Genomic DNA, 23,052 nt, shown 5'->3' with positions numbered 1-23,052 from the left:
TCACTGCTATAAATTAGAAGGAGTCCTTGAAGGTACATATTTCTTTTTAGAAGGAATATTTGAATTTTCAGCTATGTTAGTATAAACTCAGCTGCAGACAGGGTATAAATTTGATCATTACATTTAACCCTAACCTAGTATTAAATATGAATCACAACTAATGGGTGTATCCCAGAATAAGGGCATATACATTCTCCACAGGGAAACTTACAAACGTGATAGTTATCACAAGTAAAAAATGCCAGATCATAAATACCTCAACTGTGGACAATCGCTCATGGCTGAAGTCTTGCACAGCTGTTTTTGAGTCAAGCAAGTACTCTCCTTGCAGCTCCACACACTCACTCTCCTCCTGCGCTGCCTCCCTTTCATCTGTCCACCATTCGGACCTGCTGCTCATGCTGGCCTCCCCCTACAGCACTGTGCTCTGTTACATGTGGGTTGTGCTGTGCTTTACAGGTGCCTGCAGAGACCTTTGGAGAAGGAGACACTGAGCAAGAGTAAAGTCCGAGGAAGATTTTCTTGCTTTGGAAATATTTTTATTTCCCTTGCTACTTGTCTTAAAAGAGCTGACATTGGCTGGACTCTTAACACATTTTCTGCCCAAGCCCATTCCCAGAACGCAGATGCTGTAGGCTAGACGAAGAGTTGGGATGAGGTAATCGACAGAGTGAGGTGGAGTTGTTCAGCTCTCTTCCTGTTAAAAACAGTAGGGTATTTCTGTCAGGAAGACACTTGAGATTCCCTGCACTGTGATGAGAACTCCCTCTTTTCCAGGTATTTTTAATAAGAGCTTTGGCTTTTTAGAGAAAGTGCTTCCTGAGTCTGGGGTGGCGGGGAAGAATCAGAAGTAAGGCCTCTGGAGGTTGGTACTACATTTAGGGAACCTGATGGAGTTTTCATGACCCTTAAGTTGGGATGGCACAAGCTTATTACAGCGTATGTTCATTCCTAATTTGCAGACAGACAAAATAACCTTTAATTTGCATCTTCTTGCATCGAAATATAGGATATGAGCAGACTAACCAGAAGCTTCTTTCCCTATTTCATGCATACCATTGGCACATGCAATAGCAAAAAAAAAAAAAAAAAAAAAGTAGCTGGTTATTTAAGGTGATCTATGAACTATTAATTACGAACGAGAGCTGCATCAGAGCTGAAGATTCCACCTTTTTTTTTACCTTTTGGGATAGAAACATCATAGCTATCTATTTTACTGTGTTTCTAATTAATAAAGCAGTAATGAAAATAGGTACATACTATTAAAAGTTTGCATTGTGTACATCTGTGTACATGTACTGTATATACATATGTACACTATGTATATGAAATGTACACTTGTACATAAAACTGACAAGAGGAGTTCAGAAACATACCTTCCATAAAAAATACCAGGAGAGAAATGAATCTGAACATTTATGATTCCTGACTTTAGATTCAACTTATTTTAATGCTTACAAGTTTTGCTCTCACTTGCTGTTTAATTCATTTTTCAGCTTCTGTCCTTGAGCACGGACTTCTATAAATAAAAGCTTTCATTAACTCTCCTTCTGGCTCCAAGATATTTCTCATCCTTCATTCATACAAACAGAGCCATCCAGCTACAAATACGTGCTTATTTCTATTTATCTCACTTGCTGGTGACATTTTTCTATTCATTTTAATCAGTGCATTCCATCCTAACTTGTCTTCTGTACAGATGCTTATTTACCAGTTACACCCTCAAATTCTTTCATCATAACTAATGGAAATATGAGCTCATCAAAATAAATAAACCCCATTCCTTGCAAAGAACATAGGTGTTCTTTTTAATTTTAAATTAGAATTTTGATGGAATGACAGCCAAATAATTGTTAAGAGGTTTAACTTCTGACAGGTATTGCTTATTTTACACAGTACTCAAGCATTTTTAATTGTACTCCAGCAAAACCGTAGGAGCAAAAACTTAGGAGAACTGACAAGTGGACTCGATTTCAACTCTGTTAAAGCTTGTTTATATATGAACCATATATAAACATCTATATAGCTATAATTAATGTAGGCATGCTTTAGTTACATTACTGCCAACTTCTTGGAACAATGCCCATATACCATACTGATAGTATCTTTAAACAAATTTGCTGAAGTTGGTTAAATAAAAGTTAAAAAAATCACTAAGGCCATGTGTACTTTGGATTAGTTTACCAGTTACATCAGTGTAGTTGTATATTGGATTTTGTTGATTTCCTTCCCAAGTGCTATCAGTGAACACGAGAAAAGATCTTTAATATAACAAGAACATCTGCACAACTTGGAGAATTACAATGGTGTAATTCCACTGGTTAATGCTTATACCCCAGATACAGGTTTCACAGGACTGTAAATCTTTTTTTAAAGCAAAGGTGGAATAAAACAATGCATCTGCCACAGAATATAAATTCCTTTGTTGATTAAAAATGGATCTGCCAGTATAATTTCATTCAAAACTTTTGAAAAGACAGTCTTACTCCATCAGATGCCTGGGTACTGCGTGTATGTACTGCCGCACTACAGACCTCTTGTAGCTACCTCCGAATAACTGTATCAGACTCTTGGCCAGCTTCTTTCCGCATCTGTGCTCCAAGAGCGAGGTGACTGGCTACCTTCCTTTCTGAACTGGTTCAAGCAACGTACTTTCTCTTTCGTTGGGATTACTGTTGTGTTTGGGAAGTCACTATCACCTCGGCATGCAACACCAAGCACCCATGATGAGAGACAACTTGGCACCATCGCTGAGCCATGACAGACTCAAAACCAACCAGAGGCGATAGGCTGAGTGCTCATAAGCTTCAGGCTTTGTCCACCCCAATCCTAGCCAGGTGGGAGGAAGTAGCAGGAAGAAAGCACGTATGCCAAATCCTTTTCAAGAAATGTGAGGAATGATGGGACCTATCACACATTCTCTGCACACGTTTCTGTTGGAACAGCATTCAGGCTCTGCAGTGGCTTACAAGGGGGCACGGGCAATAGCAAGCACTCTGAACCTGGTAGGTTGCCCAGCTAAATATGACAGCTGGGCCCTCCATCACCGTCCTGGGAATGGTCTCAGGCAGGGAGGTGAGCTCTGGTGTCATCTGCCTTTCAGTTTTGTTACAACTTTTTTTTGCAAGCTACTCCCTCTCTGTGATGCCAGCAAAATAGCTCCCTGTTCTGTGCACAGCAAAATCAGCTGTTTTATTCTAAAGTTTAAACTGCTAGTTGTAACAGAGTAATTTCTTGCCATATTTATATAAAATAAGAATGTTAAAACAATGCAGTTTTCTGTGTGGTGGTCAGAAAGAAGACAATAATAGGGGAAAGCAGGAGAAAGGGGTTCTAAATCCGCACTTATCAAGAAATTATATGTATGACTGATTGATTAATGCTCCCATTTTTGATAATTTTCAGCTAGAAGCTCTGAGGAGTAGGATCCCTCTGTGTCTCTTCCTCCTTCTTCTTGCTGACAATTAGCATGACTCAGTCTACAAAGCATGGGCAGTGTCAATGACTCAGCCATGTGACATGCGCTCTATCAGTCCATCTAGGCATGATTTAAAAAAGAAGCAAATACAAGTTTCTGTGCTGTGGGAAGACTGCTCTTTCAATGTGGTAAAATTAAAACATTCTATCCAACCACCCACAGAAGGAAGCGACTTCATATAGCTGACCACTTCACTGCTGTCCTAGTAATTGTCAATACATTTTGTTTCCTTCCAGGAGGTCAAAAAAGCACTTTTCCTTTGGCTCACTTATAATTGAAAGAACTCATATTCTGAGTTTTCCAAAAAACAATTCATATAAAGCCTCATTCTGCCGATAGCCTCCAAGCACAGAGTGCTGCTCCCACTGGTAAAGCCGCTGAAGTGAACTCCAGCTGGACCTGGAGCACTTCTGTCATTCTTTCTCTGCTGACCAAAGTATTGTGCAGCAGATGCTCCGTATCAGGAGGGGCTGAGAAAGAAGCTCCCAGGACAGAGCAGATTTTATGTGGTTTAGGAAGTTATACATTATGTATAGGGGATACTCTATGCATGAAGAGAGTAACTATTTTCAGTCTACAGCTATCTTTCTCAGTACATTGCGGAGTGAAGCTGTTTCTGGCAGTGCTGTCCTCAACCCTGTGTCAAACGTTTCCTTGATTACTCACTGAGTTCCAGTTACCAATACCCTTTCGCCTCCGAACACATATGGGTTGTGACTTATGCTGGTATTTTTCATTCTTTGCTTTCTTACCAGCAAATTAATCTAATTTACTATTTTAAATAAAGGTTCTGAGTTGCCTCATTTGTAGAGCGAGTCCTAAGGAACGTTCAGACACGCCCCTTTGTTTTCTTGAGTGAACGCAGAGGTTCTGCTTTTTGTTAGGTGTGGACATCTTTGTAGGTGACTATTAAATTGTCAGCAGATACTAGACATCACTGACAGTTTCAACATTTAGTAAAATAGCCATCACATTCACAACAGCAGTATCACCCCCGAGGGGAACCAAGAACACCATAAAACAGGCACTCTAAGAGTCTTCTGATAATCTAGTCTAACAAATACCGCTTATGCAGTATATTTCAACTTCAAAGTGCTCTAGTTAATGAATCCTTAAATTTCACTCTGGCAGCAGTTCAGAAAGCTTGAGCTCCACAACATTGAGTTGATTAGAGTTATCTTCTTTATTTTTAATGAGACATATACTAACTCTGGGAGCTCGCTGCAGTATCAGCGTCCTGGGAACCGTCTGCAGGCCATGTGCTCATACTAAATAGAAGCAAAAACATGGAGCAAATTTGTATTGCTGTAATTGTTTGTTGTACGTCTTACAGTGGAACTGTAGAGAATTTACCAAGAGTCAGATGTTGCCTAACCTGTGTTGTCAGCTTATCTGCATTTGGGCAACACAGAGGGGCTACACAATACAAAGCAGGTTAATTTGAAGTCAGACATCCACAGAAGCAGGCTCTGCCTGACTCCTTGGCTCTGAGTGATTACTGAACAACAGACACGCCAAACCAGGATTCACGGTCCCCCATACAAACCACTACACCAAAATAAGAGATAGCCCTTGCAGCATTTAGAATCTACTGTACAGCTTTTAAATTGCGGTACATACTTTAATTACATCTTTCAGTATGTGCTTTTCCTCCTTTCTTTCTGGATGATTTGGAAAACATTTTTTGCCTAATAATCTGATTTAAAATTTTACTTCCAATGTTCTTCAGTTTAGTATCTATTTGATGTTTTAGACAGGAAAGAAGTCCCAGTGTTTGAATCATTTTTCCTGGAGTACCAGAAGCAATGGGATCATCAAAGAAAAATGGCAAACGCGATGTGCATTCACAATAGGGGAAAAATGTTATCTGTTACAGTGTCAGCAATTCCCATCTTGCTAGTACGTACAATTTTCCAATGAAAGGCTTTGAAAAAACAAAGGATTCTGTCATCTGGCACCAATGTCCAGAGCAACAAGTTCATAGACCTGACTGGCTTCTCAGGGCACTAGCATTTCTAAGTATCAATTAAAAATATTAAAATAGTGAATTACATGATTTAATGAAACAATTTTAAATACTTTGAGTCTAAACATAAGAAATTGAGTAAATTAAAGCTTCAAGTAGAAACTGCTCGAGTTAAAGCTTTACTTGGAATCTGATCACAATTTATAGTTTGGATTATTTCCTCCCGCTGGATTTGGCAGGGGCTGTACTTATGTAATAGCATATCAGACTATTTAGATCGTAAATGAATCATCAACATCCTGTAGACACACTCTAACACGAGTGGTTTTTGTACAGTGCAGCAATAAAGCAACGCTTTTCAGGGGTCTGCTGTGTGCTGAACTGCATTTTCCTTGCTGCTCTATAAAGATCTGTGACCTCAGGAAATGCAATCTGTAAAATTCCACCGCTATAAAAATACTTATTTGTTGTATCCTGTACAAGAAAATTTAAAAGATATGTTTAGTCATGGTATAGTTAGCTGCAGACAAGAGTACGCAGATAAACTGAGCTGAAGCTAAATCTTAGAAGGGCACCCAGCTCTCGTGAGAGCTTCCTTTTTCTAGAAAAAGGCCCTGAAAAAAAAAAAAAGGCTGAAGATTTTTAAGTAGATACAGCTGGAGAAGGGGAGGCGGTGACACACCACGTCCCCCGGCCAGCAAGCCTGCCCAGCAGCTTTCGCAAGGCGCGGACTGCACCGCTCCCGCGGGCGGGGCGAGGGGCAGGGCCGGCGTGTCCGGCTGCCAAGGGGCTGCGCGCAGAGGGTGCTGCGAGGTCAGATGCGGCTCGAGTGCCAAGGAATCTGTGAGCCTGGGACGTGACGCTCCCGCTTTGCTGAGGGATCTCAGCCCGCCTTACTGACAGGAAGGGAAACCAAGAAAATCCTGAGACAGCTAGGAGTTTTCTTTCTTCCCCGGTTAAAAAAAAAGCAATCTAGCTGATTCCACACAGCACGTGGAAGCCTTCTTCTCGAAAGTGAGGAACACTTTCGAGGGAGGGGGCTCGAAAACCCTGAAAACCTAGTTAAAAATTACGTAAGATTCCCACGGCCCCTCAGCCGAGGGAAGGCGAGCGGCAGGCACTGCTCACCCGGCGGCCTGCAGGCACCACGGCATCTATTGCCGGCGCAGGAGCCCGCGCTGCGGCGCCGGAGACCCCCGCCCCCTATTCACCCCTATTGCGCGCTCTACCGTACAGACCCACACGGACGTTCCCAAAAGGCAGAAGTACCGTATTTACTGTCGCTACCCCACCGCCGCATTTCGCGACGTGGAGCCCCACACGTGCTCCCGTATCTCACGGCGCAGGAGCGCCAGCCCGTAGTTACCCCTACGCCAGCGGCACTCCGGAGAAGCGCATGCGCCGCGCGGCGTCGGGGGCGGGAGCGCGACCGCGACCCGGTGGGGTGAGGAGCGGCCGGCCCCGCCTCCTTCCCGCGGCTCTCGGTGCCGGCGAGGCCTGCCCCGGCCTGGATTCGCCGGCCGGCGGGCCCCGGGGTAGCGCGGAGCCATGGCGCAGCGGCGTGCGGCGGAGCGCGGCCCTTGCCGGGCGGCGGCGGAGAGCGCCAGGCACCAGCGGCAGCTTCTAGAAGGTGCCGAGGGCCGGGGCGGCGGGAGCGCGGGACGCCGTTCTGCCGGCGGGGGCCCCCCGGGGCTGGGGGGGGGGTGCGGGGGGAGCGGGGCCCGGCAGCCCCCCGGCAGCCCCCCGGCAGCCCCCCGCCGCGGGGCCGGAGTGGGCAGCAGCTCGTCCCCCGCTCATGAGCAAACACGCGGGGCTCCTGCCTGTGTGTGTTGTCCCACCGCCGGCAGGGCTGGAGCACAGAAAGTGGAAGCGGCAGCAGCGGCAGTTCGCTGTGTTCCCCTTCTTCGTCCTTTGAAGTTCTTGGTTTTGTTTTTCTTTTTTTTATATATATATATTTTTTTTTTCTGGAGAAGATGTCATTAAAATACTCGCCGGTGGGGCATTCACGCTTGTAACTGCTACGTAGATGCCGCCCTCGGCCTGAGCAGAGCCAGCGCCCACCTGTGGTGTCACGGTGCCCTGGGAGGGACAAGCGTTAAAGCGAGGGCAGCTGGGTGCCCGTCCCGTCCCTCCGCCTGTCACCGCAGCGAGGTGGCCGCTGCCCGGGGTGCCGGTGCTGTAAGGGTGCACGCACTGGCGCCCCAGTGCGGGTGCGGAGCTGGTGCTGTTTATCTCGCCGTTTAAAATTCTTTGTGCGTGTGGCTGCATGTGTGCTGACCAGTGTGTTGCGTGTGTATGGTCACCTCGGTAAAAATCTGAAGAAGAGGGCTAAAATGTAATTGTGTCACTTAATGTACTCCCATTGCTTCCTTTACAGAAAGTAAAGGCTACTAAAAACTTGTATGTCCAAGTGAAGTCATTTTATATGAGTGCAAAAGACATGTAATTCCCAAGTCTGAGAACTGTCATCTTTATACCCCCAACTAGCGTGTGTCTCCCTGTGTTTTCTCCTGGTGTGTCTCGCCTAACTGGCTAGTGCCTCTGCCTGCTTCTCTTTTTTAAGAGGAAATAAAAATAAAAACCTGTTTATGAGCACTTTTCAAAGTTGCATTGCACGTACTGAAGGTTTAACTGCAACTTAAATCTCTAGTTGACCGAACTGGCAAAACGTTTCTGGCAAAAAGGAAAAACTGTGTGTGGCTCGCTTTGGTTTGGTCCATTTTTCTCTTTACAAATGTAATTGAGGCGTAAATTATTACAGATCATAAAAGTTGACTTCTGTGGGATGCTTGCCAGGAACTTCAGATTTGCTTGAAAGCTTTCAGGAAATGTGAGCAATGTATTGTGTATGTTATTGAAAGCATCGGTGGGAAGATTGTGTTTGCAGAGAGCTTACCTTAGTGTTTCCTTAAAAGTGTAAGTTTGAAATCTGTTGTAAGATGTGAGGCTTTTCGTTGTTGTTTTGGTTTGTGGTTTTTAACTTTGTTTTTGTTTCATTTCAGGGAAAGCTCAGGCAGAAGGTGGATCAGCACGGACATCACTTCTTATTTTAGTGTCCATCTTCTTATCAGCTGCTTTCCTTATGTTTCTGGTATATAAAAATTTCCCGCAACTTAGTGAGTAAGTATGTTAAGAAAGATTGATTAATTTGCTTTTTGATATCAAATAGTAGAGGCGCCTACATGGGGTTAAGTGATTTTTAAACTGACGTGAGTTAATTATAGACATAATGTTATTTTTTTAAAAAGGGAATTTGAATTTATAACCTAGAATGTAAGGATACAGTTAATACTGAACTACTAACCAGTAGGATCTGTGTAAACAGAGTTGTGCTTGACCTAGGGTTCCTGTTGCACAGTTGAGGTACTGTGTTTTGAAAAGTTACCCCCCGTCACATGAGCAGTGGTAACTCGCTATGCTCTTACTCTTATGTTGAGAGCCAAGACATGCTTGGCTAGGCCTAGGTTTACTTTAAAATCCGTTGTGCACTGGTATAACTGGAGGCTGTCATCAAAAGGGGACATCCCTCTTTCTTCATACCTAAGCCTTGCTTTCCCTTTTTCTCCTAGAAAAAAAAAAACACCTAGAGTTGCATCTATTACTCGTGTTGGAAAGGTAGATAGTTTGACAAGATGGAAGCCTGCTTGTCTGACCATCTGCTTTTTTTCTTTTAGTAGTTAATTTTCTCTCTGATTAACTTGCATAACACGTTCAGTTTGCAACAGTCCAATCACTAAGTCTGATACAGAGGAAGAGAGGACACTCAACTGTGCTGCCCAGGGTTGCACCAGATTAAGGTGTGACATGACATTCTGCTCTTACAGCTTTGTTTGTTTGTGAGTTAAAGCTCTGCCGCTCTTGCTGCACTTGAAATGTTATGACCCTAGCGTTGGGGCAGTTACAGTTGGTTTTGGCTGAAATGTTGACTGTTGTTCAGTTGCCAAGGTTTGGTTTGAGTAAATACTTCTTTTTGATCAGGTCTTGGTAAGAAAAAAAGCAATCCTAGAAATGAAGCAGATTATTGCAATGAAAAAAAAAGTTTGCAAATATCTAAAATTGAGGATTTTCTAATACAAAACACTGTAAATATTAAGCGTTATCTGAGAACATTATCAATGATAATTGTGGTTTGTTTGCTGATGTAGCTTAGTGATATACTGTATCTAATTATCTCTATATTTCATTGTACTGTTTGATTATATTTACCACCATTCCTGCCTTTTTTTTTTTTCTTTTTTCCCCCAGAGGAGAAAGAGAATGTATAAAGGTTCCTAGAGATATGGATGATGCGAAGGCATTGGGAAAAGTCCTGTCCAAATATAAGGACACATTTTATGTTCAAGTGTTAGTGGCTTATTTTGCCACATATGTTTTGTATCCTTTTTTTGATGTAAAGGGCAGTTTTTATGGAGTCCGTATTTCTCTGGAGAAGAATTGGAAAATATAAACATATAAAGTCTTGATCGTGGGTAAAGAAGGCTAACATACCTAGGTATGTTTATAAATAGACACAAATATTAAAAAGATCTTTTAACTTAGAAACATTTCTTACGTGTTTCATTATGCTTTTTGGGCTGTAAAAAGGGCTTGAGTAGGAGATTGTTGCATGCACATCTAGTAGTAAATGCTACTGGAGATAGGTATGCAGCTTCACCTTGACTGTGTCTGTTATGAACAATATTTTTAGCTTTAATATTAGATGTGGTCTCATTTTAGTGTTGTGCTAACTTTTTAAATTGCAGACTAAATTGCCAGTTAGTTGATTCTAGAGTAAGACTGAGGCTGCTGCACTGCTCTTCCTTGAGACATTCAAAAGTGCCGTATAAGGGTAATTTACAGAATATTTTACAGCATTTTTGAAGGAAAGTGTTTTGAGCCTTCTTTCATCTCTATAGTGCCCACATATGAAAAACAAATCTCTATTTCCCTTTAGGGAGTGCTAAATTTCTGAAGTACTTTCTACTGAAGGAGACACAAAGGCTACCTGTGTTCTCTGTTAACTTCTTTTTCCCCCGAGTGCTGCATATATTAATCATTAAACACAGCCTTAACTGGAACACTTAACTAAAGGTTAATAACTTAAAAGCTGTATAAGAGGTCTGTTTCATGGTTTAATGCAGGAGGCTTTCGTAACTCGGAGAAAAATTCATTCTGAATGTGCCATTAGTAATTATCCTCTAGCCCCTTCTTTTTAAGTGTAGTTCACGAACAATAGATTTATGAAGAAAATTAAAATGTTAGTTTATATACTAACAAGAAGTAGAACAGAATTGGCTGTTTAATGAACTACCGTAGCAGCTGATGCGATGACATTTACTGTCTCAGCAGTAGGCTGTGATCAGTTGACAAATATGTTACAATTACCTCAGAACCTTGACACTTGCTCAGAAAAAGCTGTACTGGCTGTAATGGACTTACGGAAGATAAATCGGCTTTTTGATATTCCAGTCAATTCAACTCGGACAAAATAGTGTGCGGATTTTTTTTTGCTTTATAAGATTTCTGTCCAAAGTGGGCAATACATCATAGTCTCAAGTATGCCTAGCAAGCCTTAAGCTCAACAGCTTGTTTGCCTATACTGCAGAAACTTAATTTTTTGCCTTTTGGAAAAATTTTGACTTAAATTAGAGATCATGTATCCTATATATCTAGTGATTGCGCTGTGCTTGTTTGTAAGGAAGTAGTAGTTGCCTTCATATATGTCAGTCTTCCATGAAACTCATAGTAGTTATGGGCTTGGACAGTTCTGTGAACCTAGCAGGAGAGTATCTGACATCTGCGTATCTCCAGTCAGCAATGTAAAATCAGAAATATGTGTTCCTGTAATGTCACAATAAATCCCCAGTGTCAATTGTAGCACAGGTAAGGAGGAAAAAAAACCCTACAGCTTTTATTATTTAGTGACTTAATTTTGTATGTGTAATGAAGAGTCTACCTCTTGTTTCTCTGGGCTTCTTGTGCTACTCTGCAAATTTATTTTGAAGCAAAGCTCTTTAGAGGCTATGCCTGTTTAAATTTATACTTTTTCAAATTGTAATATGTGTCATGACTGCTTATAAAATTAAGGATTGGGTATCTTTAAAAAAAAACAACCATTTTTTCTTAACTAAGATGCATCCAGCTTGCAAACATTTGCAATTCCTGGGTCTATATTTCTCAGTATCCTGTCAGGGTTTCTTTATCCCTTTCCACTGGCCTTATTTCTTGTTTGTCTGGTAAGTATGGAAAATAGTTTGTGAAGGCATGTATTTCTATCTATTTGGAATGCAACCAAGCATCTGAGCAGCTTGCTGTTTGAAATGTTCAGAGTCTGAGCAAAACAGGTATACTTCAGTTTCTGGGGAATGACTGAGTTCTCATTCAGCTCGCTTGTGAGAATGGCGTTACCCACAAAATTTGCTGTAGCATTGGGTGATGATCTAAAAGGCTGAAACTGTCTTAAGTTTTCTTAATAATGGAGGCATCTGAGTGTGAATCAGCCAGTTTGCTTTAATTTAAATATTCTAGGAACACTGGAACCTGATTGTAATTTCAGAATATGATTACTGCATTTTTATTACCACACTGCAAAATACATCTGGTTTTAGATGGCTTAAATACTCAAGAAGCTTAGTTTAAGATACGAAATGTGTATTATTGAGAAGCTTCAAAAGCTGTCATGTACAAAAGATGCAGTCATAATGAGCTTTAGTACGTACGAATGAGGTAATTGAGTAGGTATGGAGGACCAGATTGATGCATTTCCACATCTGAATCTCTTTAATGCCATTGTGCCTCTTAGTTGCAAAGCTTTCACTGTTCAAAATTGTAAAACTGTGGAATCGCTCAATATTAACTGAAAAGTGATCAGCATTGTCTACTTCGAATGTTAAAATGGATCTAAATGCCTTGGAAATGAAGGAACTGTCTTGGGTCAACAATGTTCTTAGGGAATATGTACATACTGCTGAAGAGCCCTCCAGGCTCAATGGAGGGCCGCGTACAAGCAGGCTCTGTACAGCCAGTGTAGTTAATAAGGATATAAGGCTAAGATTAGTTAGTGTTTCTGCTCATTTGTTCTTTCTTTTCTTTTTTTTTTTTTCTTTTTCCCCAGTGCTCAGGACTTGGAGCTTCATTTTGCTATATGCTTTCATACCTAGTGGGACGTCCTGTTGTATACAGATATTTAACAGAAAAAGCAGTAAAATGGTCAGAACAGGTAAGGTTTCTGGAGATGCTGAAATTTATGATAGAAGATGTGTAGTGGAATAGCATGGAAAGATCGAGGGTATCATGCTCATATATATCTATTTACAGAGAAAGGATTCTGACTTCTTTCTGACACTGTAGGTACTTTCTCTGAGTATTTTTAAACAGTGGGGAGTATTCCTGTTTTTATGGTATTTTCTGTGAGGAAGTTCTTCTTACCTAAGACAAGCTTGCAACTGATAACCCCTTGGTTTAGCTAATGTCAATAGGAAATCTCTCTGGTTTCAATTTAAAGTAATAGCTCTCTAAGACTCAGAACTAATGAAAGCTGGGTTTGTGTTTTTTATAGGGGAAGAAAACCTGTAGCTGTATGATTTCAAAAACTTAATTTGAAGATGTTATTGTGGGTGGAGCATTTAGAAACTTTCTCTTACAGTACCTAGTAACATTAGTTTCAGCAAGTGTTATATGTCAGATGAAGTTACAAATTTTGCAATACAAAATCATAGTGTGATTAGTATTTGACCTCAGGCCTCTTGCTCTGATACTCAAAAACATGGTCAAACTTTTCTTTTTTTGGCAAGTGTGAAGCACAACTTACTAGTGTACTCTGCTCACGATTTGAGGAATGTAAACATATTTTAAACTTGTTCCTCATTAGGTAAGATATGGAGCTGTGTATGCATGATTGACCTTATTAAACAGTGTAGTAGCGTTTTGACTCTTTACCCGAGTTAATCTTAATACACAATATAATCTTGAGGCTATTCTCTGAGTACCAAATGGTTACTATTTCCATATTCCACAGAAATGGATGTGATTTAAAATTATGTGATTGCACATGTGGTTCATATCTCACTGTTTCCAGGTTAATTGGGCTAGGTCATGATTGCATTTTGAGGGCTAAGACATTTTACATGGAGGATTAATCAATGTTTAAGGGTTTGCCCTTCACTAAGATTAAGAAAACCCCACACTGGTACTACTGAATGGTAGCAGGACTTTAGTGTTGCAGTTAAAGCTAAATTTGTGGGGAAGAAGAGGGTTGTGACTGGGGTGAGTTGCTGCATGAGATTTCAGATGGAATTGCAGTCAGACCAGGTTTGATTTCAACTGTTTGGGGCCAGGTGGATCATGTTTAGGCTTAGGCTTAGTGAAGGTCTGCCAGGATAGGCCAGAAGTGGTGGATGCTTTGCTATCCTTGTAACTTGATTTGAGGTTAGAGTTCTTGTTTGAAAGGGCTAAAGCCAGGCTGAGAGGAGGAGAGGCTTTGCTGTAATACTAATGTAAAGAGCTGGGCTAGTCTTGAGAATAGAATTAAGACTGGAAATAAAGTTGGGGCTATTGTGGTTTTTCCTGGGTAAATGTTAATGCTAGGCATTCTAATGTATGGGTAGCCAGGTTTTGCAGCTGTGCTGGCAGTAGCCACCAGGTGAGCTTCAGAGCCATGACCTGGCCCAGTTTCCAAGTGAGGATCACAGTTGCGCTTCAAGTTTGACCCTGAATTAGGATAGAATGGGTTGAGCAGCAAACTTGATTGCTAGTTCCTGTAAAAGCTTTAGGAATAGCATGATGAGCTGGCTGTGTTGGTTGGGCTGCTGTTAGACAGAGGTTGCTGCACTGAAGTTAGGGTCAGGCTGCTGCTGTGGCTGATGGCTTGTTTGCTGTGTAAGTTGGCTGATTCAGAGCACCGTCACCATGCTGTACCGCAGACTGGTATTTCCAGACCAGCTTTGGTGCTGTTTAGCAGGTGATTCAGGGATGACTCAAGGAAGAGTCACTAGTTGTTTAACTGCTTTTTTATGTTTGCAACTTGTAAATTTCTACAGAAATGCACACCACCCCCACCCACAACAAAGCTCTCATAGTAAAATCATTGTGTGTTTTCGAGGCAGGGATTTTTTTTTTTTTTACTGAATTTGTTTTGCTTTTGTTTTGGCAGGTTGAACGACACAGAGAACACCTCATTAACTACATAATATTTTTGAGAATAACACCTTTTCTTCCCAATTGGTTTATCAATATAACATCTCCTGTAATTAACGTGCCATTGAAAGTATTTTTCATTGGCACTTTTCTAGGTAAGGATTGCGGCTAGTGCACCGCAGGTTGGGGGCAGCCAGGGGGGCTGGTACTGGCCACTCTCTGGGGGCGCTGCTCGGCAGAGGTCGCCGCCTACTGGGCAGCGGAGAGATTGCACAAGGGTACTGGTTGTGTACTTGATGTGTAGAGTTTTAGAGCATCGAAAGATGTTAGTAGTCAGGACTGTTCAGGATGAGAGGTAATGAGGCCAGGCTTAATTACATGCTGAAGGAAACGTACGTTATATGAACACTTGGTTCATATCGCTTATGTATTATAACTTTTTGTTCAACTCCATGACTGTAATACTGCTGTGTACTTCTATAAGCTCCTCTTTTGAGCTCAGCATAGTTGTGTGAGGATGTAATGTGACTTTGATCTGGAGGATTGTTTTTCCCCTTCCCACTCCAGTTTGTTCATCATAATGTATCTTTGTAGGAGTGAATTAGTAATTTAACTATTGTAGTGCTAATCACTTTAGTTCTGTAATTGACATACTTTTTTGCAAATACTTTTCAATCCAGTTAGGAAATAATCTATATTTTTTCTTATGAGTTAAATAAAATCGATTTGTAGAGACAACTTAAAATCTTCAGATTCTGTAAAGAGCAATGATTATTTTCTTAGTCTTCTATGTTTGCTTTGGTGTTAAAAATATTAAAAATGGCATTAAACCACTTTTTTTGATAAGGGGTTTTGCCTTTGAGTTTTCTATTTATACCCCTTTTTATAAAAAAAAAAAAAGGACAAGGTTACAGTGTCTGAAAATTTTGGTGTTAAAAGTTGGGTGACTAATTCATGAATACTTTTTTTTTCCGCTCTAACAAACTTGATTTTTCTTCCTTTGTCCTCCTACCCTTCTAATTCCCTGCTCCAGGTGTGGCACCACCGTCTTTTGTAGCCATTAAGGCAGGAACAACGCTGTACCAACTTACGACAGCAGGGGAAGCTGTTTCCTGGAACTCTGTTTTTGTTCTCATGATTCTAGCCATCCTCTCCATCCTACCAGCTGTCTTTCAGAAGAAACTGAAACAGAAGTTTGAATAAGGATCAAACTGGACCAGAATTTCCCATACTTCATCTCAGGATCAGCACTTCTGATATTTGTATATTTGCTTTTCTATGGGATCTTAAGCAATTAAAGGGGAGGCTTGTAATTGATAAGAATGTCTTTAAATGAACATGTGGCCTAAAATTGAAGGAACTGTGTTAAGAAATGTACTGCTTATAGTTTTGTAACCAAACCGTCAGTGTTTTACTTTGGGAGGGTATGTGTATGGCCCTCAATATGAGAGAAGTGAAAACACAGATGTAACATTTTGCTCTGATTATATGCAGAGCAAAAGTTGTAATGTAGACATAAACTACAGATAATGCTTTCTAAAACTTGCAGGAAAACCCCTGTAATTATTCAGTCCGGTTTTGTAGCATTCTCTATAGGCTTGCATGTGATCTGGTCTGAGTACATTTCTCATCAATATTTCTCTCTTTTTTTTTTTTTTTTTTTTTTTCTCTTTTCCCCTTTGGGAGTTCCAAAACAATAGCATAATACAATAACGGTGCTCACTCAGAAACAAAAGTTTTTTGCAGTACTTTAGCTACAATGATATTCTCATCCAGATTGTTTACTTCTATTTATTAGTGCTGTGTGGAATTAAATACTTGAACCTACATCTGCTTTACTAACTGGATTAACAAAGGCAGTGTGTCACATCATTCCCTCTTGTCCTCTGTGAAGTTTTTATTCTGGGAGAGAGTATAGAAAGGGAGAGAGCAGGTTAGAATTTTTATTGTGGCTGGCTGGTAATTTTGAAGTTAGAATGTTAATTTTTTAATGTTGATTATTTTGCCAATATTTCACTTGCATAGATTTATCCTGCCAATTTAAGAAAATTATTATGTGGTTATATAAAACTTCCAGTTCTCACATGATTTAAAAATGTTTAATTTTAAGCAGTGTAATATTACCATTTTTCAAGCAATATGTAAAGAGTATAAAATTTCCCATTGCAGCTTGATTAGCTAGAAGAAATGTCAGGTGCACAAGTTGGTGCAGCTCTTATTAAAGAGCTGACTCCAAATAATGTTCAAAGCATCATATAACAGAAGGCTCTTGTGTCAGTGTATCTAAAATTGGAAGGATGATTCCATTTGTTAGGTAAGTCAGTAACTGGCAATGGGCAATGAGCTGTGGTTCACTTTTGAGTAGAAGTACGTATATTCATTCATTAAGGTATATAATACCTCCCCTTGTATGCTTATAAATGTTGTAGTTTGTTGTATTGTCAGTGGAATCCCATAAAATGAGGCCCTGATCAGCAAGGAACTGGGGTGCACATTTAAATTTTATCCTCCTGAAACCCATGCTGCTTATATGCTTTAAGTTGGCGCCGCTGAAGTATCTTGCTGAAATGGGAGTCAACACCCTAGCATATGCTCCAATTCAAGGGTTTATTTGTCCGTCTGCTCGTGTTAACTCATCGTATGATATATCATTGAGATGTAAGAGAACAGTTCCATAAATGTGATAATATGAAAGGTACTGGTACCTTTAAAGGGTTTTGTTCCTTTTGTGACATATGTTAATTGACTCCTTTATTTCATCACAGTATTACATGTAAATATATAGTAAATATAATTGATACACTATTTGTCTTTTATTTAAATCTGAGCTGCACAGTAAATGGTATTTTTTACATAGGTAAAGGGATTCATATCACTTCGGTTTGCAAGTTTGTTGTAAGATCATTTAGCTTCAGCAATTGTTATTTAGAATTTACTCTAAAAGTGTACTTGATTGGCATTTAAAACTGAACAGTGATTACTTCTATTGCTGTGGCTCTCATCTCAGAGGTCATCGTCTACCCAGGGGATTTATTCCATAGTAAATTGGATGTGAATTTAGTTGTTGGGAGCAAGTGTCCCCTGGACTATGGAGTTTGAAGTTGCTGTAGATCCAGCCTATTTTTCTGCATAGTTAATTTTTCATGCAGATGAACTCGCACAATAAATTACCTACTACTTATTGTCCAGTGGCTTTTCTCAAAATTTGTGTCAATTTCTGGTCAACAGATGCTGTTGTAAAATCCCTTCCATGCTATATAAAGCCAATGTTTTGGTGGAACGTTGACACTAAAGAAAGAATTGAACTATGTTTCAGTTTAATGTGAATCGTGCTATCGCTTGACATTTTCAGAGGTGTATTTCACTGTGTTGGTGAGATCAGGATATGTTACTGAAACTGTTGTGTTTCAGCCATAGACTGTGTTCCCGTCACAGTGGCTAAAAGCCCAAGACCTTAAAAAGGTTGAAAATTAGGTTCTTTTCCTTCTGCACCATAGCATTTTTTTTAACATGTACCTTCTGTGTTTATCTTCAGCTGCCAATGGCCTCAGGCAGTTTCCTACCCCATGAGGACTACTTCTGAGGGTTGTGAAGAGTGAGGAAGGCCTTGTGAAAAAGGCACAAAAGCACTGTGCTGTGGGATACTGTACTAGCCTACTCTTTCCTTTAGGGAATCCAACAATCGATCCAAGAGGTAGCTGTAACACTTTGACAGGCTACCATGAAACAGCCTGGGAAATCAAGAAGATGTAGCTTGGTTTCTTAACCGCAAGGAATTTTGAGCTGTTAGGTGACCTGTTCATCTTTTGTAATCTTGTGATACCTGCATGACATCATTACTAAATGTCTCTTGCTGTTTGTTAGTAAAGCTGTTATATAAAAAATGAAACATTGTATTTTTGAGTATAATGATCACGCTGAACTTTGCACTAAGCTTAATTTTTTATTAACCTGTTTAAAAGGGATGAGTTCTTAAGTGGTATTTTTAATGACCGATTAAAAGTTCAATGGAGCTGCTAACAGCTGTAGATGAGATTGATTCTGTTTCTACCGTTACTTCAGAACACACAGGTAAACTTGCCTTTTCTGTCTGAAATTAATTTCTCACATACAACAGTAATTTTGAAAAGTTTCTGTATTTTGCACTGGAAGGCAATTGGGTCTAACTTGGTTTTCACCTTAATACTGTGTCCGGTTTGTGGAATTCTTTTTTTTGCCTTGTATAGAAAACTGGTGTTGAAAGCTTGCTGAAGGGTTAAGGCAAAAGAAGTGTAAGCTGAGAAGTGACAAGTCTTTCTTTTAAATGTTAGTCAACTATGCTATTATGCAAAGTCAAAACACGGTTGGTTTGGGGTGTTTTTGTTAGGCAACTTTGAAGATTTTTGTGTATGTAAAATGCAGTGTGGATTGCTCTGCTTTGCATTAGAACCGAAGTGTGCTGCCTGCCTCACCATGCAGTTTACTGTGGATTTAGCCGAACAACCAGCATCATTGACTCAAGCAGGTAGATGGCCAAGAATTTGAAAGACCAAGCAGCTACTGCAGGTACATTTTTACAAATGTGAGGACTAACTGAAATAGAAGCCTTTGTGAGAGTTGTTGCTACAGGAATGAAATTCATACCTCTAGTGTTTTGCAGTAGAAATATATGAAAAAGGGACAAAACAAGAAATACATTTGGTTTAGTTGCTTTATTTTCTTTCATTCTTTAGTAACAGTGGAGTAATAACTTTGGGAATTGTGGGAGTTGAAGCACGAAGAACCATACCTTCTAGTTAAATTCCTCCATTCAAAATTAAATTTGGCACAGTGAACAAATCCTGTCCCCGTGGTGCCGCACAAGTGCCTGTCCATGCCTTATCACCCACTACAAAGCCCGTGCCAGAGAGGGAAAGTCAAACTCTCTCCTAAATAGCTGATGAACTGTTTTTCATAATGGAGGATAATCTGTTCTGCAAGATTACAAAATATGGGATCTCCCTGCGCGCCCCCCCCCCCCCCCCCCCCCCCCCGGCCCCCCAAAGGCTGAAAAGAATTCAGATCAAACTGCAGAAAACTTTTTTTCTGTCATCAATAGTGTGAGGTTTGTGAACTATGTATTTTAGTTTGACAGTGTTAAGAGGGAAATGCAAGAATTTCTGACAGGAGAGCAGGATCTGGAGTGAGCTTTTCAAATTTCCCTGAAAGAGAAGTCAGTTATTCTGATTATTTTTATGACCAGTTGATGTCTTGCAATGACACATTTCTGTCTAACTCACAGCTGGTGGCTTTATAGCTCCAGGTCACACACAATGAAAGACGTTATGGCCTTTTAATATGGGCAATAAATACGAATAAGAGCATAATATATTTACTAACATACTGTAACTCCCCTTCCTGTTCTTAAAAATATTCCACCTAGTGTAGTAATACGCGTTTCATTGTTTTATAGTGCACAAAGAAGAACCTGGGTCTGGATCGTGAGAGCTGAATCAATGACTGGTGTATGACTGTGTGAGTGGCCTCATAAAAGCTCCTTTCTTTAGATAATCTTCAGAGAACTGTGCTTCTGTACGCCTCTAGGAAGTCAATGATACCTTTGTAGCTTTGAAAGGTTAGACGGAAAGTTAGTAGGCTGCTCTGGAGATGAGTGGTAGTCCTACAGTGGGAAGTGGCTTTTAAAATTCTGCTTTGACATTTATGGTCATAACTCCTGATTTTATTTTATTTTCTTTCCACAAGCTAGTCCTTGAGCAGTTGTATCCAACAATCAAATTTGCAATACTTACTGTACTACGAAGAATTCCGTGCCATGGAAAAGTGTTTTGAGCAGATCACTAAATCACTTGTATGTTTGAGTGTTCTGTGTTGAAATGATTTCTCACGGGGAGTATCCCAGGCAGGGGCTGGAAGGGCAGAGCCCTGCTGGTTTGTCGCACCGCCTCCAGCGAGGGAGCAGGGCGGGCTGGGGGCAGCCTCAGCCAAGAGTCCTGGCCATCAGGCAAGTCTGAGGTCAAGCCAAAAAGGCAAATCGGCAACACAAGGTCAGCATCGGGTCCAGTAGGGATAACTGGGTTCTGACCCGGGCCTGCAGCCCAACTTAAATGGATCCATGGTTGGTGGGGTTGAGACCCCATCTGAGGCTGGTCAGGGCTACTAAGGCCTGTGGGTGCCCTCAGGCCCCTCTTATAAGCAGTTTCTATTTTGATATGCTTGGCTTTGATGGGGCTTATACTGAACTACATCCTCTTAATATCCTCTGATTCTCTTCCATTGTTAAGGGAGATCCTAAATGCTCAGTCTGAGTTTAAGCATCTACAGTAAATGAGACATTTTGATACCCAAGCCCTTTGTGGATCTAGTGTCTCAACAAGGACATGTGCCTGTCTGGCCTAAAGTCTTCAAACTTAACCAGTGCGTGACCTTGACAATGTCAATATTCTGCAGCTTCCTGAAAGCCTGTTGGTCATGTGTTTGCCTTGGTCCTGACATCAGTGGTGAAAATCGGGGTATTACCTTCCCTCTTCTTCAAGGTTGATTCTGTGGTCAAAGAACCGTGTAATGATACGAAGTTCAACCTTGTTCTGCTGTGGGGTGCCTGTGCAGCCACTGGGTTGAGTGTCAGGCCTCTCACAAGCAGGAAACATGCAGACCACCTTGAAACTACGGATGTTTTCAAGAGCTGTCTTGGCTGTCAGTGCCTTGGCCCTTGCCTCCACTTTGGAGGACTCAGCTTCCTGAGGCTGGGGCACCATCCTCAAAAAGTGGAAGTGAAAGGAGCAGAAAAAAATCAGACTCATGTACTTGCCCTCTGCCCTCATGTCTCATATTGACAAGTGGCCTGGAGCCACAGCCCTTTGGAGACTCTGGGAGCCCTTGTAGATACACCTGCACAATGCATGTATGACCTGCTCGCAAGCTGCACCACCAGGTGTGGGCTCCTGGAGCTGGGGAGAAGAGGGGCAGTGCTGCATGGAAGCTTAAGAAACGCTCAGCACCTTGATGTGAGGGTTTTCTGATCTGTGCTCTGATGTGGGAGGATGTGTGTTAGGTGATCTATGTGCAGGCTATATTCCAGAAGACCGTAGCGTGGATATTGCTTAAACCAACTTCATTGCCATTAGGCAATCACAGCCAGTTTCAAGCGTCCATTTTTGCAGACTGGAGAGGTTTGCTTTAACATTAAGTGTCACTGATGTCTAATTTTTTTTTAAAGAATCCAGGGTAAATATCTTAAAGTCGTCAGAAGATGCCTTGAACAATCAGCACACTGACAACTGTAGCAAACTGTTTATGCTTTGAGCTCTGTTACCTTTCTGTGCTTAGCTCATCTTGGGAAACAGCTGCACAGAAAAAAAGCAGATACCCTATTTCAGACTTGTTTCAGTTCTCAGAGCAGTGCTGAATGAAACTAATTTGCTGTTGGGGTTTCCTACTTACTGCTTATTAAACAAACTCTTCCAATAATCATGATTGTGATTGTTGGCAAAATAAATGTGAATTAACTAGTATGAGGAATGATTATGATATGTTCACATTAAGTTCTGTCTTCATGATTTTAAAAAGACTTTATTCTCTTTGACTTAAGGTTTGAGCTTGAAAATCCCAGTCTTTGCCATTGAAAACAGCAGCTGAATCAACAGTGATAGTCTTGCCAAAGACAATGAATCTTCTAAATCACTTCCTATTTACTAATATATCTTTACGATTCTCTGGCTAAAGAGTCATAGTTTCGACAGTTTTCACTATTCCACAGATTTATTTTCTCAACATCATGAAGAATACTTTCAAGAATTGATAATGCAGAGTGTCATTGCCTTACTCAAGGACATCTAAGGCATTTGCAAAGTTTGCTGACAAAATTGACGTACTTTGGGTGTTTTCTGTGATGGGAACATTGCTCATGAATACTGACAGATTAAAGCTACTGACCTTTGATTTTTATGTCACAGATGCTGCTTGTGGTCACTAGGCAAGAGGATTTAAAAAATGAAGTAATTGGTGGGGGAGGGGGTATATAATGGAAAAGAGTCTTTGACAAAACGTGAGGAGAAAGATCTCACTGAGTATAACCACCGGATGCCTAGATTTAAGAGACACTAGACTGCAAGCTGGCTGGGAAGGCAGAGAATTTATCTGACAAAGTATGAATGAGCTTTTCACAGCAAAAATTGTGGTGATTTTTATCTTTCTTGATTAATTAACCTTTTGTTGATTCTGGTTCATGCAGTTCCTTCCTTCTTGTAGCAACTCAAAGCAGATCTGAATTTCTTAGTCTGAGAGTCTCCTATTTCTTGTCCCCTACCATGTTGCATAGCGAGGTGTGTATGCATTTGAATATTGCTGCTCAACATCACTTTTGATAATCCTTTGCTTGCTTACTGGCCCATCTAACTGTATTTGCTGGAACAGTTAAAGTACAAGTAAGTACAATTTGTTATTTCCCCATTTTACTCTTTATGTGACACCCTTCCACCCCACACCATTTTCTGTGCTGTTTCCTTAGACTTTTCTG

General features: G+C 40.8%; 1 protein-coding gene across 2 annotated transcripts; it reads left to right on the top strand.

The window, feature by feature from the left end:
* The first annotated feature begins 6,895 nt into the window (after positions 1–6,895).
* Positions 6,896–18,578, top strand: TMEM41B (transmembrane protein 41B). Of its 2 annotated transcripts, none has more exons than XM_040608534.1 (7): positions 6,896–7,074; positions 8,447–8,564; positions 9,690–9,818; positions 11,566–11,659; positions 12,538–12,642; positions 14,575–14,713; positions 15,592–18,578. In XM_040608534.1, exons 1-7 carry the CDS (start codon positions 6,993–6,995, stop codon positions 15,759–15,761), a joined length of 837 nt encoding a protein of 278 aa, XP_040464468.1. In that variant the 5' UTR covers positions 6,896–6,992; the 3' UTR covers positions 15,762–18,578. The 2 variants fall into 2 exon arrangements, with proteins under 2 accessions (XP_040464468.1, XP_040464469.1); XM_040608535.1 differs by lacking the exon at positions 6,896–7,074 and adding an exon at positions 8,342–8,360.
* The last annotated feature ends 4,474 nt before the right edge of the window (positions 18,579–23,052 follow it).

This window comes from Falco naumanni, chromosome 10, assembly GCF_017639655.2.
Source record: "Falco naumanni isolate bFalNau1 chromosome 10, bFalNau1.pat, whole genome shotgun sequence".
NCBI lineage: Eukaryota > Metazoa > Chordata > Aves > Falconiformes > Falconidae > Falco > Falco naumanni.
This window is presented reverse-complemented; position numbering and strand designations above follow the sequence as displayed.